This window comes from Theropithecus gelada, chromosome 7b, assembly GCF_003255815.1.
Source record: "Theropithecus gelada isolate Dixy chromosome 7b, Tgel_1.0, whole genome shotgun sequence".
Lineage (NCBI taxonomy): Eukaryota > Metazoa > Chordata > Mammalia > Primates > Cercopithecidae > Theropithecus > Theropithecus gelada.
In genome coordinates, this window is record NC_037675.1 from 12,942,145 (window position 1) to 12,963,677 (window position 21,533).

Sequence of the window (21,533 nt, forward strand, 5' to 3'; positions counted from 1 at the left end):
TGCAATTTTGTTGTTGTTGTTGTTGTTGTTGTTGTTGTTTTGAGATGGAGTCTTTCTCTGTTACCCGGGATGGAGTACAGTGGCTCCATCTTGGCTCGCTGCAGCCTCCGCCTCCCAGGCTCAAGCAATTCTCCTGCCTCAGCCTCCTGAGTAGCTGGGATTACAGGTGCCCACCACCACGCCCGGCTAATTTTTGTATTTTTAGTAGAGACAGGGTTTCACCATGTTGGCCAGGCTGGTCTCAAACTACTGACCTCAGGTGTTCTGCCCACCTCAGCCTCCCAAAGTGCTGAGATTACAGGCGTGAGCCACCATGCCTGGCTGAAGACCTGTGTTTTGAATCAAATGTGAGTCCTTTTGTGTGAGCCAGGCCAATGTCACAAATGACTGTATAATCAGAAGCATGGGTCTTTATGCTGCCCTTCTAAATTCCCAGCGTTCTCTGTGAATCCATGCCCACCTGATAGCTGGCTGCACCAATAACAGCTTCACTTAATTAGTTTTATGGGACAAATTTTCTATAATGGCTTGTACCAAATAAATGCCACGTATATCTCCATTTGCATTTTCAATTAACTCGATTGCCCAAGTTTCACCTGTGATGGGTTTGTGCATTGAAATGGACTTGAACAATCCTAGGTTATTTTAGGTTAATATAGAAATGTTTGGCCATTAAAGTAAATAATATTGATTTATAATTAAGCTTTAAAAAAAAGTAAAAGTAATCTGTTGCCAAGATTTGGTTTTCCAGGGCACAGATTTGGTCGGGAAATTCCATGTGAGTCAAGTTGGTGCCATAGGGTAGAGGGGCAGTGTACATGGGTGAAAAGGAGAGAGGGATGTATCACCTGGGAAATCATTTGATAAAGACAAAACTTGAGTCCCAATACGGGACGAAAATGGTCACGTTGAACGGAAACTTTCAACTCTTCTCATTGTCTACTCCTGGTCCAATGTGTCCATTGAAATAAATAAATGAAGACAAAATAACGCAAATTTCCTATTGGTCCTAGAAACTAGGCAAGAATACGTTTAACATGCTGGATAGATCCTGAGCCCCATGCAGTAGACAGTATAGGTATTTGATTAGAACAGACAGGCTAAGAGAGAAAGAATGACTGTAGGAGTCTCCTGATGGCAAGTAGAAAGCTGGGTGAATCACACATGGTGGTAGATGTTAAATCAGTTCAACTTTTCTATTAAGTGGGAAAACCTCTTACATGGATTCAAAAAGTAAAATCGAACTGCTGCTTCTTTGAGACACCTAAAACACAGTAATACACAAATGGATGAACGAAAGTATCCTACACAAATGTAAGTAAAAGGTAGGCCAAAAACTTGATACAGGTTTTAGGGGTAAAAAAAAAAAAAAGATTGAATTAACAATAAAGTTATAAGACTGGGCGCCGTGGCTCACACCTATAATCCCAACACTTTGAGAGGCCAAGGTGGGCGGATCACGAGGTTAGGAGATCAAGATCATCCTGGCTAACATGGTGAAACGCCATCTTCACTAAAAAAAATACAAAAAACTAGCCGGCCGCGGTGGCGGGCGCCTGTAGTCCCATCTACTCGGGAGGCTGAGGCAGGAGAATGGCGTGAACCCGGGCGGCGGAGCTTGCAGTGAGCTGAGATCCGGCCACTGCACTCCAGCCTGGGTGGCAGAGCGAGACTCCATCTCAAAATAAATAAATAAATAAATAAAAGGTTATTGTAAATATGAACCTTTAAGTGGATAACTTTTCATAGAAATAGATATGCATATTAAACAGGGAAAAATAATAAAACTAGAATTGTCAAACAATATATATTATGTATTCAGCATTTAAAAAAATCAGAAACAGGCTGGGCGCAGTGGCTCACACCTGTAATCCCAGCATTTTGGGAGGCTGAGCCAGGTGAATCACAAGGTCAGGAGTTCGAGACCAGTCTGACCAACATGGTGAAACCCCGTTTTCTACTAAAAATACAAAAATTAGCCAGGCATGGTGGCATGCGCCTGTAATCCCAGCTACTCAGGAGGCTGGGGCAGGAGAATCGCTTGAAGCTGGGAGGCAGAGGTTGCAGTGAGCCAAGATCACGCCACTGCACTCCAGCCTGGTGACAGAGTGAGACTTCACCTCAAAAAAAAAAAAAAAAAAAAAAGGAAAAAAAAAAACGAAACAAAGATTAGAAACAAAAAAGGCTGAGAATGGATGCCTCTTGAAGGCCCTAATTTGGGAAGATCCAGGAACTGTTAGCAGTGAAGATCCTGCACATTCCTCTGCAAACACTGCATTTCTCAGCAGGAGATTCTGGAGTCTCTCTCTCTCTCTCTCTCTCTCACTTTTTTTTAAAAACTAATTCGCAGATGATTTCTAAGCATACTAAGGTGGTGGTTCTCAAATTTTGGAGAAGATAAGCAATAAGCTTGATCTAATAGATGTGTATGTGTACATACACATAAAAAATAGAAAATATTCTGTTTCAGTACCCATTTAACATACTCAAACACTGATCATGTTCTGGGTCTAAAATACTTCAGTAAATTCACAAAAAGCAGAAATTATACTTGTTTACAGTATTATAAAAATAGAAATTGGTAATAGAAATATCAAGCTATTTGCCGGCAGAAAAAAAAAAAATCCCAAATAGCTAAGGTAGATACCAAAACTGCAATTATAAACTACTTAGAAATGGACAATTAAATATTATACATAAAAACTATGGATAAAGGCCAAAAGTGTTATTCAGAGGAAATTCTTACCTTGAATGGTTTTAGCATTAAACAAGAAATGTTGAAAATCAAACATCTGAACAACAACAATAACAAAAAACTCAAGTTAATAGAAGAAAGAAAACTTGAATTGAGATAAAGGCAGAGAGCAATAATCTGGAAAATATGTGAATAGCAGATATGATAAATTCAAATATTCCCCAAAAAACAAATGAGACAAACCATTTAAAGGGTTCATAGAGAAAAAGAAAAAAATAGATTAAGGATGAGGAAAGAACTGTAAAGAACACTCAACTTCCCTGAGGGGTCTGAGAGAAAACATGAATAGTTATAGAGACATGTCCTGGGAGAACTTGGGTACTGTAAAGGTATAAAATCTCTCCGTATGAACTATAAACATAATACAATTCCATGTTTGGGAAAATGTTTATAAAAAAGTGAAGAAAATTGTCTTCAAAAAGTATAACTGTAGCAATTTGGATGTACAGTTTAGTGAAAATAATTACCCAAAGACTAGGAAAATTTATGAAATTATTTCAGCCTTTTCTCCCTGCATCCACTCCGCTCCCCCAATAAGAAAATAACAAATCCAAATTATTTTATGAACAAGTATTTTTCAACCCTTAAAGGGACAAGCCATTCTTAGATTACGTTTATTAAGAACATGAGAAAATGAAAAACTTGGAGAAAAAATAGAGCTATTCCCTCTGTTATCTCATCTTTAAATTGATAATAGTTCCTATTGCATAGGATTGTTTGAAAAATCTAATGAGCTTATATGTTTATGAATTAGCAATTAAAAATTAAGCCTTTTATGTCAGTTTTGAGCAATACAAAATTAAATATGAAATTATGCACATTTTAATAAAGGAAATATTTTGCAAATACTATCTGATAACATATTATCTATAAATAGTCTATCTGATAATAACATGTATTAACCTTGAACATAAAGAAAATACATAGAAAACATTTGGAATGAATAAAATGTCAGTAAGATCAGCATTATGAAAATGAGATTCATGACTATACACAATGGGAAAACATTTTTAAAAAGTGAAAAAGAATCCAATACTGTAACAGAAAACAAAACAAAAAATTATAATGTCTAAGATTTATGTGAAGAAATTCTAGAACTGTACTGAAGGGCTTGAGAGAAGACTAATTGGAAATCATTTAATTTATAATAAACTTGAAGGATGAAGTCACTGGTAAATGATAAACTACTTAATAAGCAATTCTGGGAATTTGGTTGCTTATTCATTGGGGAAAATGTGTCGGTGTATTACAGCAAACACAACAATTTCAAGATGAGTTAAAGATCAAACACTTGAAACAAACTTCATTAAAAATGTCAAAATAGTGGGGAAATCCTATGTAAGTAAACTGAGAAGCAGGAATAATAAGAGAGAAAAAATCTTAAGATGTCAGTATGGCCAAAACAAAAATCACCATCAGAAATTGAAGACAAAGGATAGACTGGTAAAAGTTACTGGCAGTATCTAAACAAATGGATAATATCACTAGTACAGTATATACATTTTCTTTAATAAATAAGGAAAATAGAAGTCAACCTAGCAGAAAACTTCATTCAAAGAAGTCGAAATTGGCCAGGCACGGTGGGTCACACCTGTAATCCTAGAACTTTGGGAGGCTAAGGTGGGTGGATCACCTGAGGTCAGGAGTTTGAGGCCCGCCTGGCCAACATGGTGAAACCTCGTCTCTACTAAAAATACAAAAATTAGCTGGGCGTGGTGGCGTGCTGCTGTAATCCCAGCTACTCAGGAGGCTGAGGCAAGAGAATCACTTGAACTCGGAAGGCGGAGGTTGCAGTGAGCCAAGATTGCACCATGGTATTCCAGCCTAGGCAATAGAGCAAAACTCCACCTCAAAACAAAACAAAACAAAACAAAGAGTACAAAAACATGATAGCTGAACATATATGAATGGCTCATGATTTATTCAACTGTGATCATGATGTTCAAGAATGCAAATGCTGCTATAGCCAGACTACCTAGGTTGACATCCTGACTCCTCCCTTAAACTAGCTGTGTGATTTTTGACAAGTTACTTAACCTATCTGTCTGCATTTCTTTGTTGCTGGAGTGAATATATGTATCCTTCTACTTGTATTGGAGGTGTATGGTGAAGATCAGAGTTAAGTGTGAGATGGGCACAACATTCCCTGGCACGCAGTGAGCACTTACAGTGTAAGCTGGCATTGCCTTCATCTGCATTGTTTTAGCAATTGAAATGATCAAATATGAATATGCCTTAAAAACTTCATATGAGTGCTTGTTTAAAAATGTTATATTGACATTGTGACTGGGTGCAGTGGCTCATGCCTGTAATCCCAGCACTTTGGAGGCTGAGGCGGGTGGATCATGAGGTCAGGAGATCGAGACCATCCTGGCTAACATGGTGAAACCCTGTTTCTACTAAAAATACAAAACATTAGCCAGGTGTGATGGCATGTGCCTGTAGTCCCAGCTACTTGGGAGGCTGAGGCAGCGGAATCGCTTGAACCCGGGAGGCAGAGGTTGCAGTAAACCAAGATTGCGCCACTGCACTCCAGCCTGGGTGACAGAGTGAGACTCCGTCTCAAAAACAAAAAAAGTTATACTAACATTATGTTTTTTATATTCAACACTTCTTGTAAATTTTACACGATTTTTGGAATTAATGTGTATTGATTTTGAAGGAGCAGCTCATATTTTAGGGATAGCTGGTTTGAGTTTCAGGCAGTAGATGAATGGATTGTCTCAAGAAGGAAGAAGTGAAGTAGAAATGGAGGAGGTCTAGGGTGATGAATTCCGAGTTGCCTCTACTAGCTGGTAGCTGAGCTTCTGTGCAGGCAAACCGTGACCTAGTAGGTCTTTCTCGTGCTGTTTGTATAACTCACATCATGGGAACAAGGCCTGATTCCAAGTGGCGACAAGAATGTGAATGAATACCAAGTAAAGTGTATGGATTTTCCTCTTGCCCAGCCACGTGTCTGTCCTCGTCACATTTTATTGGAGAGCTACTTTCCATGTGCATCAGCTGGTACCAACTAATATGTCATGGTGTTGTCACGTTATTTTCCCTTTTATGCAGAGTGAATAATGGCTGAAAGAACAATGCCATTTATACGCAACAACCTCAGTTTCTAACTGGAAGGTCAAACAATGGGGAATCAATATGACTCTTTAGTTTGGATTTTGATCTTAAGTGTGTATCTTTCCTCTCTAAAGCCATTGATGGTTTTATTCCTTCATATTGATTCTGATTAACCTTGCTATTGAATAAGTTGGCAACTCATTGCATCAAAGATCTTTATAGTAGGAAAGCATAATAATTATTGTTTTCTTAAAAGAGTTCTAGATGAGAAACTTTTTTCTCGGTTCTCACATGCTCACCTCTGTTATATGCTGATTATAAAATAGTTTAGTTTTCTAATATATTGAGTGTACCATTTATTTGACTCAAAAATTAGTTTCATCAACCAACTTCTAAAAATTGATTATATTTACTGTGCTTACAGCTTGGTAGATATATTTAATATTCTTTTATGTATAAAAAAAGTTAAATAGCTTAAGCATGAGTGTGGGGCAAATTAAACATTTTAAGCAAGACTATCTTCAGTAACTTGGCTCTGGCTCCAAAATCCTGAATTATTACTCAGAAACAGAATTCTTGTACTTCTATTTACTGACTAATTGAACCAGGAATCAACTGTTAGCATGCTCTATAAAAGCTTTGTGATATATTTCTGAAAATAATATAAGGGACATGAAAATGTCAATTTTCCTGATTAGGGGTGTTTGCATTCTCGAGTTAAATCTGTTATTACTGTCCTGCGTAGATGGTTTCTTCAACTTATTACCTAATATTATGCATTATTTGGCCATCAAAAGGCAAGTATACAAAAATGTGTAGTAAGTCAATTTGAAGAGTTTATCCTGGAAAACTGAAGTTGAAGACATCATTATTTTATCCAAGACTCGTTTTTGAGTGAAGTCCTCCCAAATGTCAGCTCAGGAAATCTCTCCAAATGAATTGCGTTGTCTTTTTGTCATAAATTGAAAGCTGTATTGTTCCTTTTTGCCTTTGCTGACAGAGAACTCAAAATTAATGAAAAGTATATATAGATTCTCTCCTCTAAATTTTCTTTTGACTATGTTTTAATTATGTCTGTTTAATTATTTAATGGAAGCTTTAAAGTTATAAAAGTAGAAATAATTTTCAGACTTTTAAATATAAATAATAAATTTAGTTTAGACATGGAGTGTGTGTGTGTGTGTGTGTGTGTGTGTGTGTGTGTGTGTGTGTGTCTGGTTTTCATCTCCTATTATATAAATGCTCTCATGTAGGCAAGTTGGAGGATACAGAACTTTTTATTTGATATTTTTGTTTTAGAAGTTCAGTTATATAATCGGAGAGGAAAATGAAAATATTTTTAAAAGTAGTCTCTTCTGTTACTATCTCAATGTTAATTATAACACTATTCAAATGTGTTCACCTGTTCTTAACCCAAACATATTCCAAATACAAACTAGCATGTTTCTTCTTTCCTTTACCTTTTATCTTTCCTCTAAAGATATTCCTTGTAGCAGACAAACTACAAAAGTGGAAGCAACTAAATGTTCATCAATAGGAGAATTAATAAATTATAGTTTTTTAAAGATTATATAGCAGTATAAAAAATGAACCAGACCTAGATACTAATATAAACAAATTACCAAGTCATGTTGATAGATACAAAACAAAATTGCGAAATACATACAATTTGTCACTTAGGCAAATAATTTTAAAAACATTTGTCTGTCAAGGCTATTTTTATGAATACAAAATCTCAATAAAACTTAGAAAGGATGCATGCCAAATTCCTATCTAATTTATGTTTAGGAAACGGAATTTGGTGTTGGTGGAAGTTCAAAGGGACTTCAGTTTTTTCAGCAATTTTTAAACTTTTTGCAGTTTTTAAACTTATATTCTATTTTTTAAGATAGTTAAGTACCAAACATGCATAGGTTTAATTCTATCTCAGGCTTTGATGCCTGCTTTCATGTCCTTAGGTGGGTTCTGATTTTGCTGACACAATGTGAGGGACGTTAGGAAACAGGAAATGGTCATTTACCAAATTAAAAAAAAAAATCCCTTTGCTATAAAATATTTCTCTTTATTCTGATACCTCTTGTTCTTCTGTTATCCTTCGCCAGCCCTTAAGAAATCATGGAAATTTTAAGATAACAGTACAATGACTGTGGGTTGAAGCAAAGCTAAACTGGACCCAAGTCAGCTTGGCAAATTGTCAGGCTGTTTTTGTATTTATTTCTTTCAACTTTAACATCCACAATTTATTAAGTGAGACTGTGTATCAAAGCGGAAGCTCAGAATCCTGTTTGGACACCGTTTAGGAAGGAAACCAGGTCTTTATGGGGCACCCCCTTCCTCTTAGCTGCTGGCCAGGAAGACCATCCTTCTGTATGAAACCTATTCAATCAGAAAGAGGTGGGGTGACTTTGGGAAGGAAGATGACCTCTCCCTTGTAAAGTGGAATTGCTCTGTTTCCCCCATGACTTATTCAACTCATTTCCACCACTGTTTATAAGAACACTTGTGTGAATGCTTGTAGTGACAGCAATAGTCATTTAAAATATGGCTCAAATTTCATGCTGTTAGATTTCCTATGCTATTTACATTTTTGATCATTACAATCTCAAATAGAGCTTTTGATTAACTTGAGTTTTGCTGAGGCCCTTTTAGAGTTAACAGGTATGCTTCTTAGAAGCCTGAAGTTTAATCAGTTACATATACTACTACTATGTAAAATCATGACTGCTATCAGATCTGAAAAGAGAATGATTAAATCAAGCTAATTAACTTGTCTTTCATGGGGGCCAATTAGTTTCCAAAATGATACTGAAGATGTTTTACTTAGATAACTTATATGTAGGGTCCACAGGTAGACTAGTGTATGGAACTGATGCGACATGCCAGCCAAGAGAGGACAGCAGAGAAACTTGTTTGTTTTGAAGATTTATTGGCATTGTACATTTTGAGTGTTTTTGGATTTTGACCTCAACTTTAAACTGATTTATTTACTTAATTTGCATTGTTTCGTGGCTAGTAAAACACTATTAAAACCAGCTCCTTTATTCATTTCTGTTAAAAATAACCTTTTGGGGGGAATAATTTTAGATTTACAGAGAAGTTCAAAGAGAATACAGGGTTCCCCATACATACCTTGTCCAGTTTATTCTAATGTTGACGTCATATATTACCATAATACATTTGTTAAAACTGGAAATAACTAACATTGTTACATTGCAATTAAACTCTGATCCTTATTTGGATTTCACCAGTTTTTGCACCAATATCTTTTTTCTGCTTAAGGACCCAATCCAGAGTACCACATGGCATTTAGTCATCTTATCTCCTTAGTCTCTTCTAATCTATGACAGTTTCCTAGTCTTTCCTTTTTCCCATGACCTTTACAGTCTTGAAGAGTATTGGCCAGGAATTTTGTAGAATATTCATCATTTTTGAGTAAATGGAAATATGTAACTTATGATTTGCACCAATGTTTTTCACCCACACATCAGTTTCAGCCTGGTGATTGTCACTTTATCTTCCTGTCTAGAGCGTGTTATAACAGCATTCTAAAAGTAAAAGGTGATTTATCATAGAATTAATATTTGTTTAATGTTTGCTTCATCTGTGATCATTCTGCATCCCCAATTTTGCCAAAATTAGTTTTGGTTATTTACTTTAAACCACATAGTAACTTTGCACCAATGTGTTTTTTAATTTTTGTTTGTGACAGATTAGAGATGGACAACCAAATTGTTATGTACTAAAGAATAAAGATTTAGAACAAGCTTTTAAAGGAGTTATTTACTTAGAGATGGACCTTATATATAATCCGGTAAGTCTAACTGGGTCATACTTCCCGGCTTTCCCATACCTAAAATAGAAGGTGACCAGCTTTTGCAGGCTCAAATCAATGTAAGATGTTTCAGAATTTTTGCAGCTAGAGAGAGGAAAGAATAGTGTTTTAAAGCTGAGTCATAAAATGTGCTGGACATCCCAGCTCTCAAGTGGTATTAACCCTGTTGAATCAGCAGAATTGATGTTGTTTAATTCTCAGTAAATCTAAATTGTCAGGGAAAAAATTAAAAAAACAGGAAAATTATTTTTATATGATCTCTTTATTATAAAATTTTATATAAAATGTATATAATATAACCTATGTAATATATAATTGTATAACATATAGTATATAAAATGCTATATTATGTAAATTAAAGATATATATATATATTTCTCACATTCTCAATAATACTAGAACTCTGGGCACAGTCTCCAGTATAACGATGTGTTGCTGCTTCTTCCCATTTCCTTCCCTTTCCCTTCAAGGAAATCGTATGTACATTTTATAAGCAGGTCACCCTCATCTCCTCCTTTCTTCTGGAAAACGTTTGTATGTAGAGTATGTATACTGGTAAAACCTGAGTTTAAGGGACAAGTGGAATACAGACTTGAAGAGAAAATATTTCGGTTAAGGGATTTTACAGTTCATGTGATGTGGAGAAGGACTTGAATCTGATTCTTTGGGGTCTTACTCAGTCTGCTGGTTTGAACAAGTGCATAAGTCCCTCTGAGCCTCAGTTTATTGCCTGTAAAACAGGGTTAAAATGGCTCATTGACTTATTTTTCCAGGTCATTGAAAGGAAATAAGATTCTCTGTGAAAAGTGTGTTTTCATAAACTGGAAATGGTTATTCACCTGCAGACATTTTTGGTAGAAGCTTAACTTAAAAGGATTTCAGAAGGAAGTTTTATCTTTTACAGACGTTAGTTTGAAAAATTCATGAACATCAGTCTCTGCAGTGGTTTAAAATACCCCCAGAGATGAGCCAAGTAGAGACAGTACCATTCTAGACTCAATCTGACCCATGCCAGGGACTTTCATCAAATGAGACCCCCAGAAACATATACAGGGCACAGGAGTGTCCACCATTTCTTTGCTCCCTGCTAAGGTCAGAGTCAGAAGCTATTGGTTTGCATGATTTTCCCACTCATTAAGAAAACTAGATGGATGAAGTCCCTATAAATGCTGCCCTTTTTAAACAATGATGTCTTTCTAGGTCAAAGCAAGTATTAGGACGTTTACTCCCAGGGAAAAGCGCTTTGTTGAAGACAGCCGCAAGCTGTCCAAAAAGGTGGGTCGGTACAGTAGGTGGCTTGTTAATTGGTACACTCAGCACCTGAAGTATTAACACTTGCCTATAATTTCGTCCTTGAATCTTTTCCTCCCTCTTATTCCTCCTTTCTCCCTCTTGTCCCGTCTCTCCACTTCTTTCTCCTTGTCCCCTTTTCTCCTAAAATAAGGAGGTCGGTCAGCTCCCATAAGAAGGACAAGACTTAGAACATAATTCTTGGATTAAACAGAAGTTCTCAGACCCCATTATTCTCCTGATTCATTGTATAAACAAAAATTCCTAGCATCAAGACTGTCAATGTCTTGTTCTGCGTACCCGTCCTTTAATCATAGCCATTTCGTCCTCTGCCCTTTAGAGAAGTTTCAGGGAGGCACAGTGTGTGGAGTCAGTAACAGAATTAACCCAGCAGATCTTCAGAGACTTCTAGCCTGGGCTTCGCTCATGACTGCTCCTACCACTTCGGTGTGGTCTAAATTTGGGATCTGTTGGCATTTCACCCCATGCTGAATGCAAGTTCTCTCCCTCTGCCTATTGCCCTTAATTCCTCTCTCATTTAGTTCAACAAAAGGTGAAGTTCAGGGCCCGGTAGGAAGTTTCACTTTTTTTTTTTTTTTTTTTTTTTTGTGACCTTTACATTTCTTTTTCAGAGTTCCTCCCTGTTGTACTCTCCACAGCTCAGGATTTCACTTTGTACCTATTATCCCTCTTCAATTGTATAACAAAGAACAAAGTGTCCCCTTTTTCAAGAGTTTATTACTTCCACCACTTCCTTTGGGGTGAGCAGCTGTGGATTACATAAAGCAGTTAAATATAAAGACATCTTATCATCCTTTTGTTTCCCATGAACTTCTGGGCATAGTTGGGAAAGGCCTTAAACGTCTTCTGAGGGGAAGCCTCCAAATATTTCATTTTGGTCTGCCATAACATTGAGTGTAATATTTATTTTGTGTAATCTGAGTAAATGTCTTATTTTATTATTATTATTGCCTTTCACTCTGTTTACTTGAAAGCTAAAACCTGGGTTGAGGTGGGTGGGGTAGCTGCTTTGCAAGCACATTGAAATGAATCTGCCTACAACTGGGAGAGAGACATTTCCTTTGCAAAACAAGACCTCCATGTGGGGTGACTTTGGGCTCTGAGAGCACCGGGGAACTTGGGGCTGAAATCCTGGGGTATGCTAGGACCCTCCCCACGTGCCTCTTGCTACTTAGACCCCCAAATTTTGATAAACTTGAAACATTTCCTTAGGATACAAATACTTGAAAGCATTTACTCTGTGACAGGCACTTTTCTAAGCTTTTTCATCCTCTCAACAACTTGTAAGATTAGCACTAATATCAACCCTATTTTATAAGAGAGAAATTAAGTAACTTGCCAAGGTGAACTTCAACCCCTTCCCAGAGCTCTACTTTTCTGTAGACCTCTGGACTAGATAAGCTATAATACTTGTATGTTTTTATTGTAAATCTATTCATTTGCTTCCAAACTAAACAACATAGACATTCATTCTGTGTCTGTATCTCTCTTTCTCTCTCTCTCTGTCTTTCTCTTTCTAGTTCTCTCTCTGCCTCTGTATGTGTCTTTCTCACACAAATTCACCAGCATTAAATACCTGGCTTCTGTAGTTTCACCATTTTCATTTTTGTACTGAACACTGTTGAAACAGGCTGTTCTTTTTCAGATGAGCACTAAAATGCATTTGATTCTCTTTTCCTCTGTGAATGACCATATTTTAAAAAGACTTTTAGAAGTGTCAGGCCTTCTCCTTTCTATTATTATCATTTTTTAAAATTGGGATCTATATAGCATATACTTTAAATGATCAGGGTACCTGACCTAGATGGAATATTTGTAGTATTTAAATCTCGTTTCCTGTTTGTCATTTTTTAAAATCAGATCTTATCAAGAGATGTGGACCGTGTGAAAAGAATCACTATGGCAATATGGAATACAATGCAATTCCTTAAAAGCTGCTTCCAGTGGGAATCTACGTTAAGAAGTACGATAGCATTCGCGGTAAGCTTCCTTTCTTATGTTCAAATTATTTGCTGCTTATTTACATCTATTCATCTTTCTGAAATACATTACAGCATAGGTGATTATGTGAGGGTTGTCTAAGACAGTTCTTAGGTCAAATTTACCCTGGGAAACCCCTTAAATTACCCAAATCTTAGTCATATACGGTCTCTTGGTACATTTAAGAGCACCACTGTTGTATACATATGTTTAAATGTTTCTCCAGTTGTTACTATAGCTACATTTGTATAGCCCTGCATTGTGTTTATTTTTTTTCTTTCTGTGCCAGTGACTGCCCGTAATTTTTGAAAAATTGCATCTGAAGAATCACGTGACTGAATAATAACTGAATTGTTCAATTTACATTTTAAGTAAATTATTCCTGAACTTTGGTATTAAAGATGTTTATTCATTTCAAGCCAGTTGGGACATACTGATCATTACACATTAGAATTTCATTCAGTACCACAAAGAGGAACCACCCCTGTATATGAAATGTACCCTTTTCTCTGGTGACATTGGCTCATCCTTATGAGCATAATAAAATCACAGAATCAAAGCGCTGCAAGAGATCTTTAAACCACCTAAGTCTACCACTGAGAGCCCAAGAATCTTGGAAGGACTTCACAGCTGGCCTCATGCCTTTATATCTCAGGGCATCCTCTCTCATTTGTAAAGGGACTTGTCCTTGATCAAATTGGTAATGTCAGCCATGGGAGGAGAAATCAAGGCTCCCAGCTGCAAATCTCTGTATATTTAGTATCATGCCATTTATTTCTGTCCTGTGCAAAGATCACTATTAAAAACTAATATGAGGTATGAGTGTTCTAAGAGTGTGAATATCAGTCATGATTATTGGTGAATCTGGTTTCTGAATGTTATGTGGTTCTGTCTTCTGTTTTCTACTGCCAACATATGCTCAATGTTCTCTCTTAGCCAACAGGCATAGCCTCATTTAAAAAATGGGGGAAAAACATATTTAGCCCAAGATGTGAATGGGCTCAGGTCACTCCCAACATCTTTATGCAATCAAGTACATCAGCTCCAAAAGAGGCTTTTCCTTTGCCATTGGGGAGTATTTTGTTTGGTGTAGTTTATTTTAGTTCTCCACTGCTTCAGTGTAGAGGACCCATGCTGCCAGCAGGCTTGACCTTTCATATACTTTTTCTGCTGTCTGAAGTTGCTAAAACATTTGGCCTTAATAAAAACACTAATAAAGGTTTTATTAATCTGTATCCGTCATTGTCTCAGCATTTGTTTATCTACTTCCCTTTCTCACGTTCTCCTCAGCTGGTGGCTTCATGCGTTGGGTTCCTCTTCAACCTCCCCAGCTCCACCTCCCACCCGAATTCCCTTTCAAAACTTTCCATGGAATGTTCTGTGCAATTCTGGGCAAAAGAGGAAAGTGAACACAATTGGTGGCTTCTTCCAGTCAGCACCCAGACAGCCGCTGTGAGGAGGAGAGGATTTCCTCTTTCTCGAGTTTAGTTTCTGGCACTGTGATTTTAGAAAAACAGAGATCTGTTGCCCTGGATTCTGTAGGGAGATGACAGAAATGATTAATGGGCTGCTGGCTTGATCTGAAGAAAGATTAGAACAGATGAATAGAAATACGTTGTCTAATAGAGGGGACTTCTAAACAGGAAGGGAGCCTTGGAAATGGAGCCACTTCTCCACTGCCTTTTCTCTGAGGGATTCCTCCCTGCTGGGCTTCATGCCTTGGAGCAGAGCCCACCCCCAGACTGGAGAATGCAGGCTGCCATGTTGTACTCTCAAATCTCTGAGGCCCACAGCAAGGAAGATCAAGATGGTGGTGTTCTTGCTGGTTTTCCAAAGTATGATTTTGCAAGGATACGTGGGTTTATGTGACTGTGTGTATAGGGACGTTTCTCACTGGACACCATTGAAAAAAATGCAGAACCGTTAGATATGCTGTATACCTACAGCCTATCATTTGGTTGTCCTGAAAGTACTGGAATAAAAGTGCTCACTTAAACTCATTTTCAGTTTTAATTTAAAACTCTGCTTTCAAAAATTTAGACCATGTGTATGTTGACTGGCCTTAGTGATTCTCAGAAATATCACAGCCGTAACGTAGTGGATACTTCTGCTCCCTAAGTTGACGAAGTGTAATTTTATTAAAAATTGTTTTTGTTATTCCTATTGTGATTATTCCAAAACGATTTCTGCTATTAAAGTGAGAGGCTATACAGAAAGTGCTTTCCTGGGACAGAATAAAAAATGTATTTAGGTTTTTTTGTTATTGTTTTTGAGACGGAGTCTCACTCTTCACCCAGGCTGGAGTGCAGTGATGTGATCTTAGCTCACTGCAACCCCTGCCTCCTGGGTTAAAGCGATTCTTCTGCCTCAGCCTCCCAAGTAACTTAGACTATAGGCGCACACCACCATGCCCAGCTAATTTTTATATTTTTAGTAGGGACGGGGTTTCACCGTATTGGCCAGGCTGGTCTTGAACTTCCGACCTTGTGATCCATCCACTTCGTCCACCCAAAGTGCTAGGATTATGGGCTTGAGCCACCACAACTGGCCTCAGTTTCATCTTCTTTCATTCTTCTTTTATTAAGATTATGGGTAGCCAAGCCTTCATTTCCTTTTCTTTGAAAATGCGTTTCATTCATGTACCTTGCCTGTAGACCTGTTAGCTGTCTGTAGGGGACTGGGTTGGCGGGGGTGGGGGTGCACACCTGGGTGCCACCCTGGCTGTAGTGCTGTGTCCTCAAGTCTGTGGGGCTTCATGATGGGTTGTCTTTCTGCAAAATGTTGGATCCTCAACCTGCCAGGCTCTCCTCTGCCTTTCTTCACTATGCAACTGCCATATCTGTCAGAGGTGACACACTGACGGATGTTCTCCTGTGATCTGTTGAAGACAGAATGCTGCTTGGTGTCTTTATTCGTCACTTTGTTCATGTTCCAGCTGCTTGGCTTGGCATTACAGGGCAGAACAGTGGTGGTGTCTGAAGCAAAGTTTTTAAGTCAAGGATTTGTTAAATGACCTGTAGTCAGGTCCTCTAACTGAAATTAGCGTATGTGATAGTTGAGGGTTCACTGCACAGATGTGAAAGGAGCTATTTTAGTTGAACCAGTCCCTGGTAGGGCTTTTCTTCCTGTGACAGTACAGGAAGTGATGCTAACACAACAAACTAAGGGCAGAACCGAAGGGATGTGTTTTTCTTCTGTTTTGTAAGAAAACGTAAAATACTAACTTTATGTTCTGGACTCTATTTCCAGGTGATACAAGCATGAACATTGTAGAATCATGTTTAATTTATTCCCAGTGTCAATTTTAAGACTTTATGAAAGCAAACCATATGTTTTCCATGGATGCCTATATACATGTGCATGAACATAATCATATCCTGTTGAAAGCAGCAGATACAAAAGAGCAGGCTGTTAAGATCTAGGTCCACGTGGTGTCTCATCAGCAGTGGATGGACAAACGTGAGAGAATTCACCTTGCTAGATGATCCAAGCGTCAGCTTCCTCTACCATGCGATTTTTCACTGCTACACTTACAGGGGTGGTTGTATTCCCAACATGAGAGAAGAAAGTTATCAGTAATTCACTGGCACCTGCTATGTTAATGTTGCTGCATAGTGTTGAATTTATTGTTATAAGAAATTAAACGTGGGCTTTTGTAGGGTGGTCAGACCATTCCAAATCAAGTTTCTACAGACTGAGTTCTTCTTGTTAGGATGAACATTGAAAATCTTTCTCATTTTGTCTTTTCAGTCTTTCTCCTTCCCCTAGGTTTTCTAGACATTTTGGTATCTTGCCTTTTCTAAGGTTTGCTTAGTTGTTTTAAATTAAGTAGATATTTTTTCTTTTCCTTCCTTCAAAAAGTAACATTCTTGACTTTCCCATTTGAAAAACAAATTAATATGAGATGTCGACTTAGTGAACGAGGCCAAATAGAACTAAAATATTTTGCCTTGAAGTAAGTGCACCTCTATATTTCCCTATGAATAGATTTGTAAATATATGTGGTATTTTATACACATGTACATACATACACAAGACGTGTACATGGCCATTCCCACACAGATTTTGACTATTTGTACTATTATTCATAGTTCATGTTATTTCAGTGCTTAGTCACTGTCCCAAGGATTTTATAAATTTAGTTCTCACAACAACCTGCTGATGTAGATGGTGATTACTATCTTCTTTTTACAGAGGAGAAAAATAAGCCTATAGAGGTCAAGTACAGTGACAGAGCTCGTGTGTGTGTGTGTGTGTGTGTATGAGGTGGAGGTGGAATTGAAACCCAGGCCATCTTGCTTTAGCCTATGCAGGCTTAACCCTTCAGCTATTCTGCTTCTCACTGATGCCCACGATGCAATGCTTGTTGTCATTGTATTTAGATAATGACACCAGGAGCAACCATACTGATCATTTCTGATCTGTATTTAGATATTATGTGTGGGGATTAAGACTGTTCCAAGCTGTGATGCTATAGAGGAAAGAAACCCTCATTACATGGGTGGGAATACTTCTTTAGCTCAGACATTTTATTCACAAGTGATAATGAGACCAAAATCGAAGAAGCCAAAGGTGGCTGGGCGTCACATGCCTTTGGCATCCTTGGGATCCAGTTGGATGATCTGAAAAGCCCTAGAGCCTTGCTTCTAGACTGAGTCCCAAATTAGAGTCTGACTTAGTTTTTCCCAACCTTTGAGGAATGCTTTTAGATGATGTAGAGGGATTTTCAAGGGGAGAAGAAAGTAAAAACAGAAAACAACTAGTGGAAGGGTTCATGGAAGCCATTTGTACTTTTCAGTTTTTTTTTTTTTAGTATTCCAAGTTGTTCAAAAAAGGGATGGGGTAGAAGAGAATAACCATCCCTTATGTTCCTTTAAAATATCTTGAAATAATAGCTATAAAAGAGGCCCACATTTCTAGTGGGGATCTCTATTTTATATACCCAGTGTCTCAGTGCAAATATATTATTTGATCATAATGATGATAAATTTGTTCTCAAAAGATAACTTTGCATTGTGATATTTATATTGGTAAATCCAATCACATATGGGTGTTTTGTTATGACATACTTATAAATCCCAATGTTGTCTGTCTATTAAAAGTCCTAAAGTTATATTATTATATAAATGCATTTTTCATATGATAAAATATTATTTACTTGACAGATGGCATCATCAGAAGGTGATTTTAAACAGCAAAGTTCTCCTGATGCTTTTAACGTAGAATTGCATTTATGCAGTTTCGTTTTTCCACCTATCTTTCAGGCACACACCTATTGTATCAAGGGAGGCAAGTCTGTGGGGCATTGATGGATTCTTTGTTTTATTAAATTTTTACTTGGACGTTTGATCTTAAAAACTAATCTGAATCTACCATATATCAATGAGTATCTTCATAAAGCTATGATTTTAACATCTGTGACTTTTTTCTGATTTTTTGAGTGTAGGGAAATAAAGAATTTACTTTTCAGAGTTGACAAGGATTGAAATATGATACACAAATTAAAACATCCATCAACCTCTCCCTCAATAAAGTTAAAAAATACAACTGTCCACTTGTTTGGTGATATCCCATATTTAACATATATAGAATTCTTAGCTTTTAGAGATCCTAGAATATTGAGAAAATGTGAAGTAATTTCACATAGAACTTAAAAACAACAGTAGCAGTAATAAAGTCAGCCCTTCCAACACACATGTACTTGTGCGCACACACACACACACACACATGCATAAACACGAAGAAGTAGAGGACATTTGGGAAATTAAAAGTTGCTCTGTTGAATGTTTTGTGAAAGCAGTTTAGTAAAAACCATTTTAGTAAAAACATTTTAGTAAAAACCAAAGGCAAGGCCTTGAGGACTGCTGTTTTCCATGATTTCTCTGTGGACCAAAAAACATTCAGATTCATTTTGCTTTGGTACAAATGACAAATGCAATTACAACATTGTTTTGAGATTAGACTCTTTAAATAATGCTGGTCAATGTCTTTTTGATGCCTTCGATATTTATGTGTTAACTGTGTCTAAAAGATTTACTTTAAATTCTGTCACCAGTTTACTCACAACCAAACGCACCTGCATTTGATTAAGCTCTTTCATTGGCCGTGACATCCACCAGAAGTCACAACTGGATGTGCAGAGCAGACATCGCCGCCCATTTGCTAGGTGTGTGTGCAGTTGATGCTCAAAAATTATAAGTATTTCTGTAAAGCTGGAAAAACGAAATTTCACAGTTACAATAACCAGAAGAGGGGTTTTTAGACATCTAAGTGTGTATATATAAGTGCACACACACATCCATATACATATATATGCAAAATGTATAGCTATATTAAATGCTTAAAATATTTGGCATCTTATTATTTGTTTTAACATATGTAAGATAGTTTCCCTAGTCTTCCTTTTCATGAAGGACTATATAATATACTTTCAAAATATTTTAAAGTTTTTTCAGCACTTTTTAAAAATAGGAACAATCCATCATTGCATATTGTGAGTATAATGTTTACAACATAATTGCACCTTCTATTGGCAGGTTCCAGGCATTAACTAATTATGCAATTTAATAAAATTACAGTAATTGCATTAAAAAGATTATCTGTTAAAAATTTAAAAGGACACTATTAACTATTTTAGCATATTTTCATGTTTATATGTTCAATTTTGTGAGTTGTGATTTCAGACAGAATCATAGATCGACTGACTGAAATCACTTATCATTATTTTGGAGCATTTCAATTTTGACTAGTAAACATTAGATCTCAATTATTGTAATCATAGCACAGCCATATTCACATAGCCTGTTAGATGTAAATGATTAACTCCCGCTTTTGTGTATAGGTCCAGGCTCTGTGTGGGACCCTGTGTCACTATCACTGCCTTTTCCGAACTTCCCGTTGGTGTGCACTTGCAAGCACGCATTTTCTGCCTTCTCTGAATTTTCTGTTTAGGATTCTGTGATGGTTAATACTGAGTGTCAGCTTGATTGCATTGAAGGATACAAAGTATTGATCCTGGGTGTGTCTGTGAGGGTGTTGCCAAAGGAGATTTGAGTCAGTGGGCTGGGAAAGGCAGACCCACCTTTAATCTGGGTGGGCATTATCTAATCAGCTGCCAGTGCAACTAGAATATAAGCAGGCAGAAAAATGTGAAAAGAGAGACTGGCCTAGCCTCCCAGCCTACACCTTTCTCCCGTGCTGGATGCCTCCTGCCCTTGAATATCGGACTCCAAGTTCTTCAGCTGAGGAACTCAGACCGGCTCTCTCCTTGCTCCTCAGCCTCCAGTTGGCCCATGGTGGGACCTTGTGATTGTGTGAGATAATACTTAATAAATGCATATATATATATTCCATTAGTTCCGTCTCTCTAGATAACCCTGACTAATACGGATTCCTTGTGTTTTACAGATTCCAAGTAGTGCAGTCTAGTTCACTCTGTTTTCCAGAGATACCCTGCTGAACTTGATCCAGATTTTAGGATCTTTAATCTTAAAGACTCCAGAGGTCATGTAGCTCCTTAATGCAACTGATGCTTGACTACCCCTTCTTCAGGCTTGCTCCTTCTCAATCCTCCCTCTTTCCTCTTTTCTCTTCCCTTTTCTCCTTCCCCCTTCCAGAAGCAGTGATGGTTTTGAGTATCTAATACACTGCTAGATATGGAAATACAAAAATGAATTTTCATACTGAGCACTCATAAGTCTGTCTACCCTCCTCCCATATTTTCCACTCACCCTTCCTTTTTTTTTTTTTTTTTTTTTTTTTGAGACAGAGTCTCGCTCTGTCACCCAGGCTGGAGTGTAGTGGCCGAATCTCAGCTCACTTCAAGCTCCGCTTCCTGGGTTTATGCCATTCTCCTGCCTCAGCCTCCTGAGTAGCTGGGACTATAAGCATCCGCCACCACACCCAGCTAGTTTTTTGTATTTTTTTAGTAGAGATGGGGTTTCACTGTGTTAGCCAGGATGGTCTCGATCTCCTGACCTTGTGATCTGCCCGTCTCGGCCTCCCAAAGTGCTAGGATTGCAGGCTTGAGCCACCGCGCCCGGCCACTCACCCTTCCTTTCCCGCTCCCTCCCTCTCTCTCTCCTTCCTCCTCACCCCATTTATCCCCTCTCCTCTGTCTCCCTCCAGCAGCCCTCCTCAGCTCCTTGGTTTCCCTACTTTATTCCCCCAACTTTCCTCTATCATCCTCCCTTATATTTGAAAACAAAAGGTAGTGTTTTGATTATTCAGGCATATCATAAGAAAAATGTGCTTTTTGGGAATTAAATTAGGTCATAAGCATGGAAGTATTTTAAAAACATGGAATGGGTTACAAGTATGGGTAGGAATTACTATCTGATATAACTATTGGTGGGTGATGGTATTCTTCAAAATCAGAGAAAGGCCTCATTAAAACACACACGCACTCATGTGCTATTTCATTGCAAAGTGTTTTTGTGGACCTGGACTTGTTGAGAAGCTGTTCAATGACAGGGTGGAAATGCAGAGCTTGGTATTGTGTGCTGTGGTTAATGTTCGGGAGTCGACCGTTTCCAGGACTACTTAATGCCTATTTAACCACCAGATGCCAAAGCAGAGTTCTATCTCAAGGCTATG

At 37.7% G+C, this 21,533-nt stretch overlaps 1 protein-coding gene across 3 annotated transcripts in view; it reads left to right on the forward strand.

Moving 5' to 3' along the window:
- Positions 1 to 21,533, forward strand: part of MCTP2 (multiple C2 and transmembrane domain containing 2) — a 196,192-nt gene that overhangs the window by 92,881 nt on the left and 81,778 nt on the right. For 2 of the 3 annotated variants that reach the window (XM_025391701.1, XM_025391702.1), the window contains exons 14-16: positions 9,525 to 9,626; positions 10,848 to 10,922; positions 12,819 to 12,938. In XM_025391701.1, the coding sequence (XP_025247486.1) occupies positions 9,525 to 9,626; positions 10,848 to 10,922; positions 12,819 to 12,938 (297 nt within the window). Of the gene's footprint in view, positions 1 to 9,524; positions 9,627 to 10,847; positions 10,923 to 12,818; positions 12,939 to 13,401; positions 14,174 to 21,533 lie in introns of those variants that run through there. The other variant, XM_025391703.1, reaches the window with a different exon arrangement.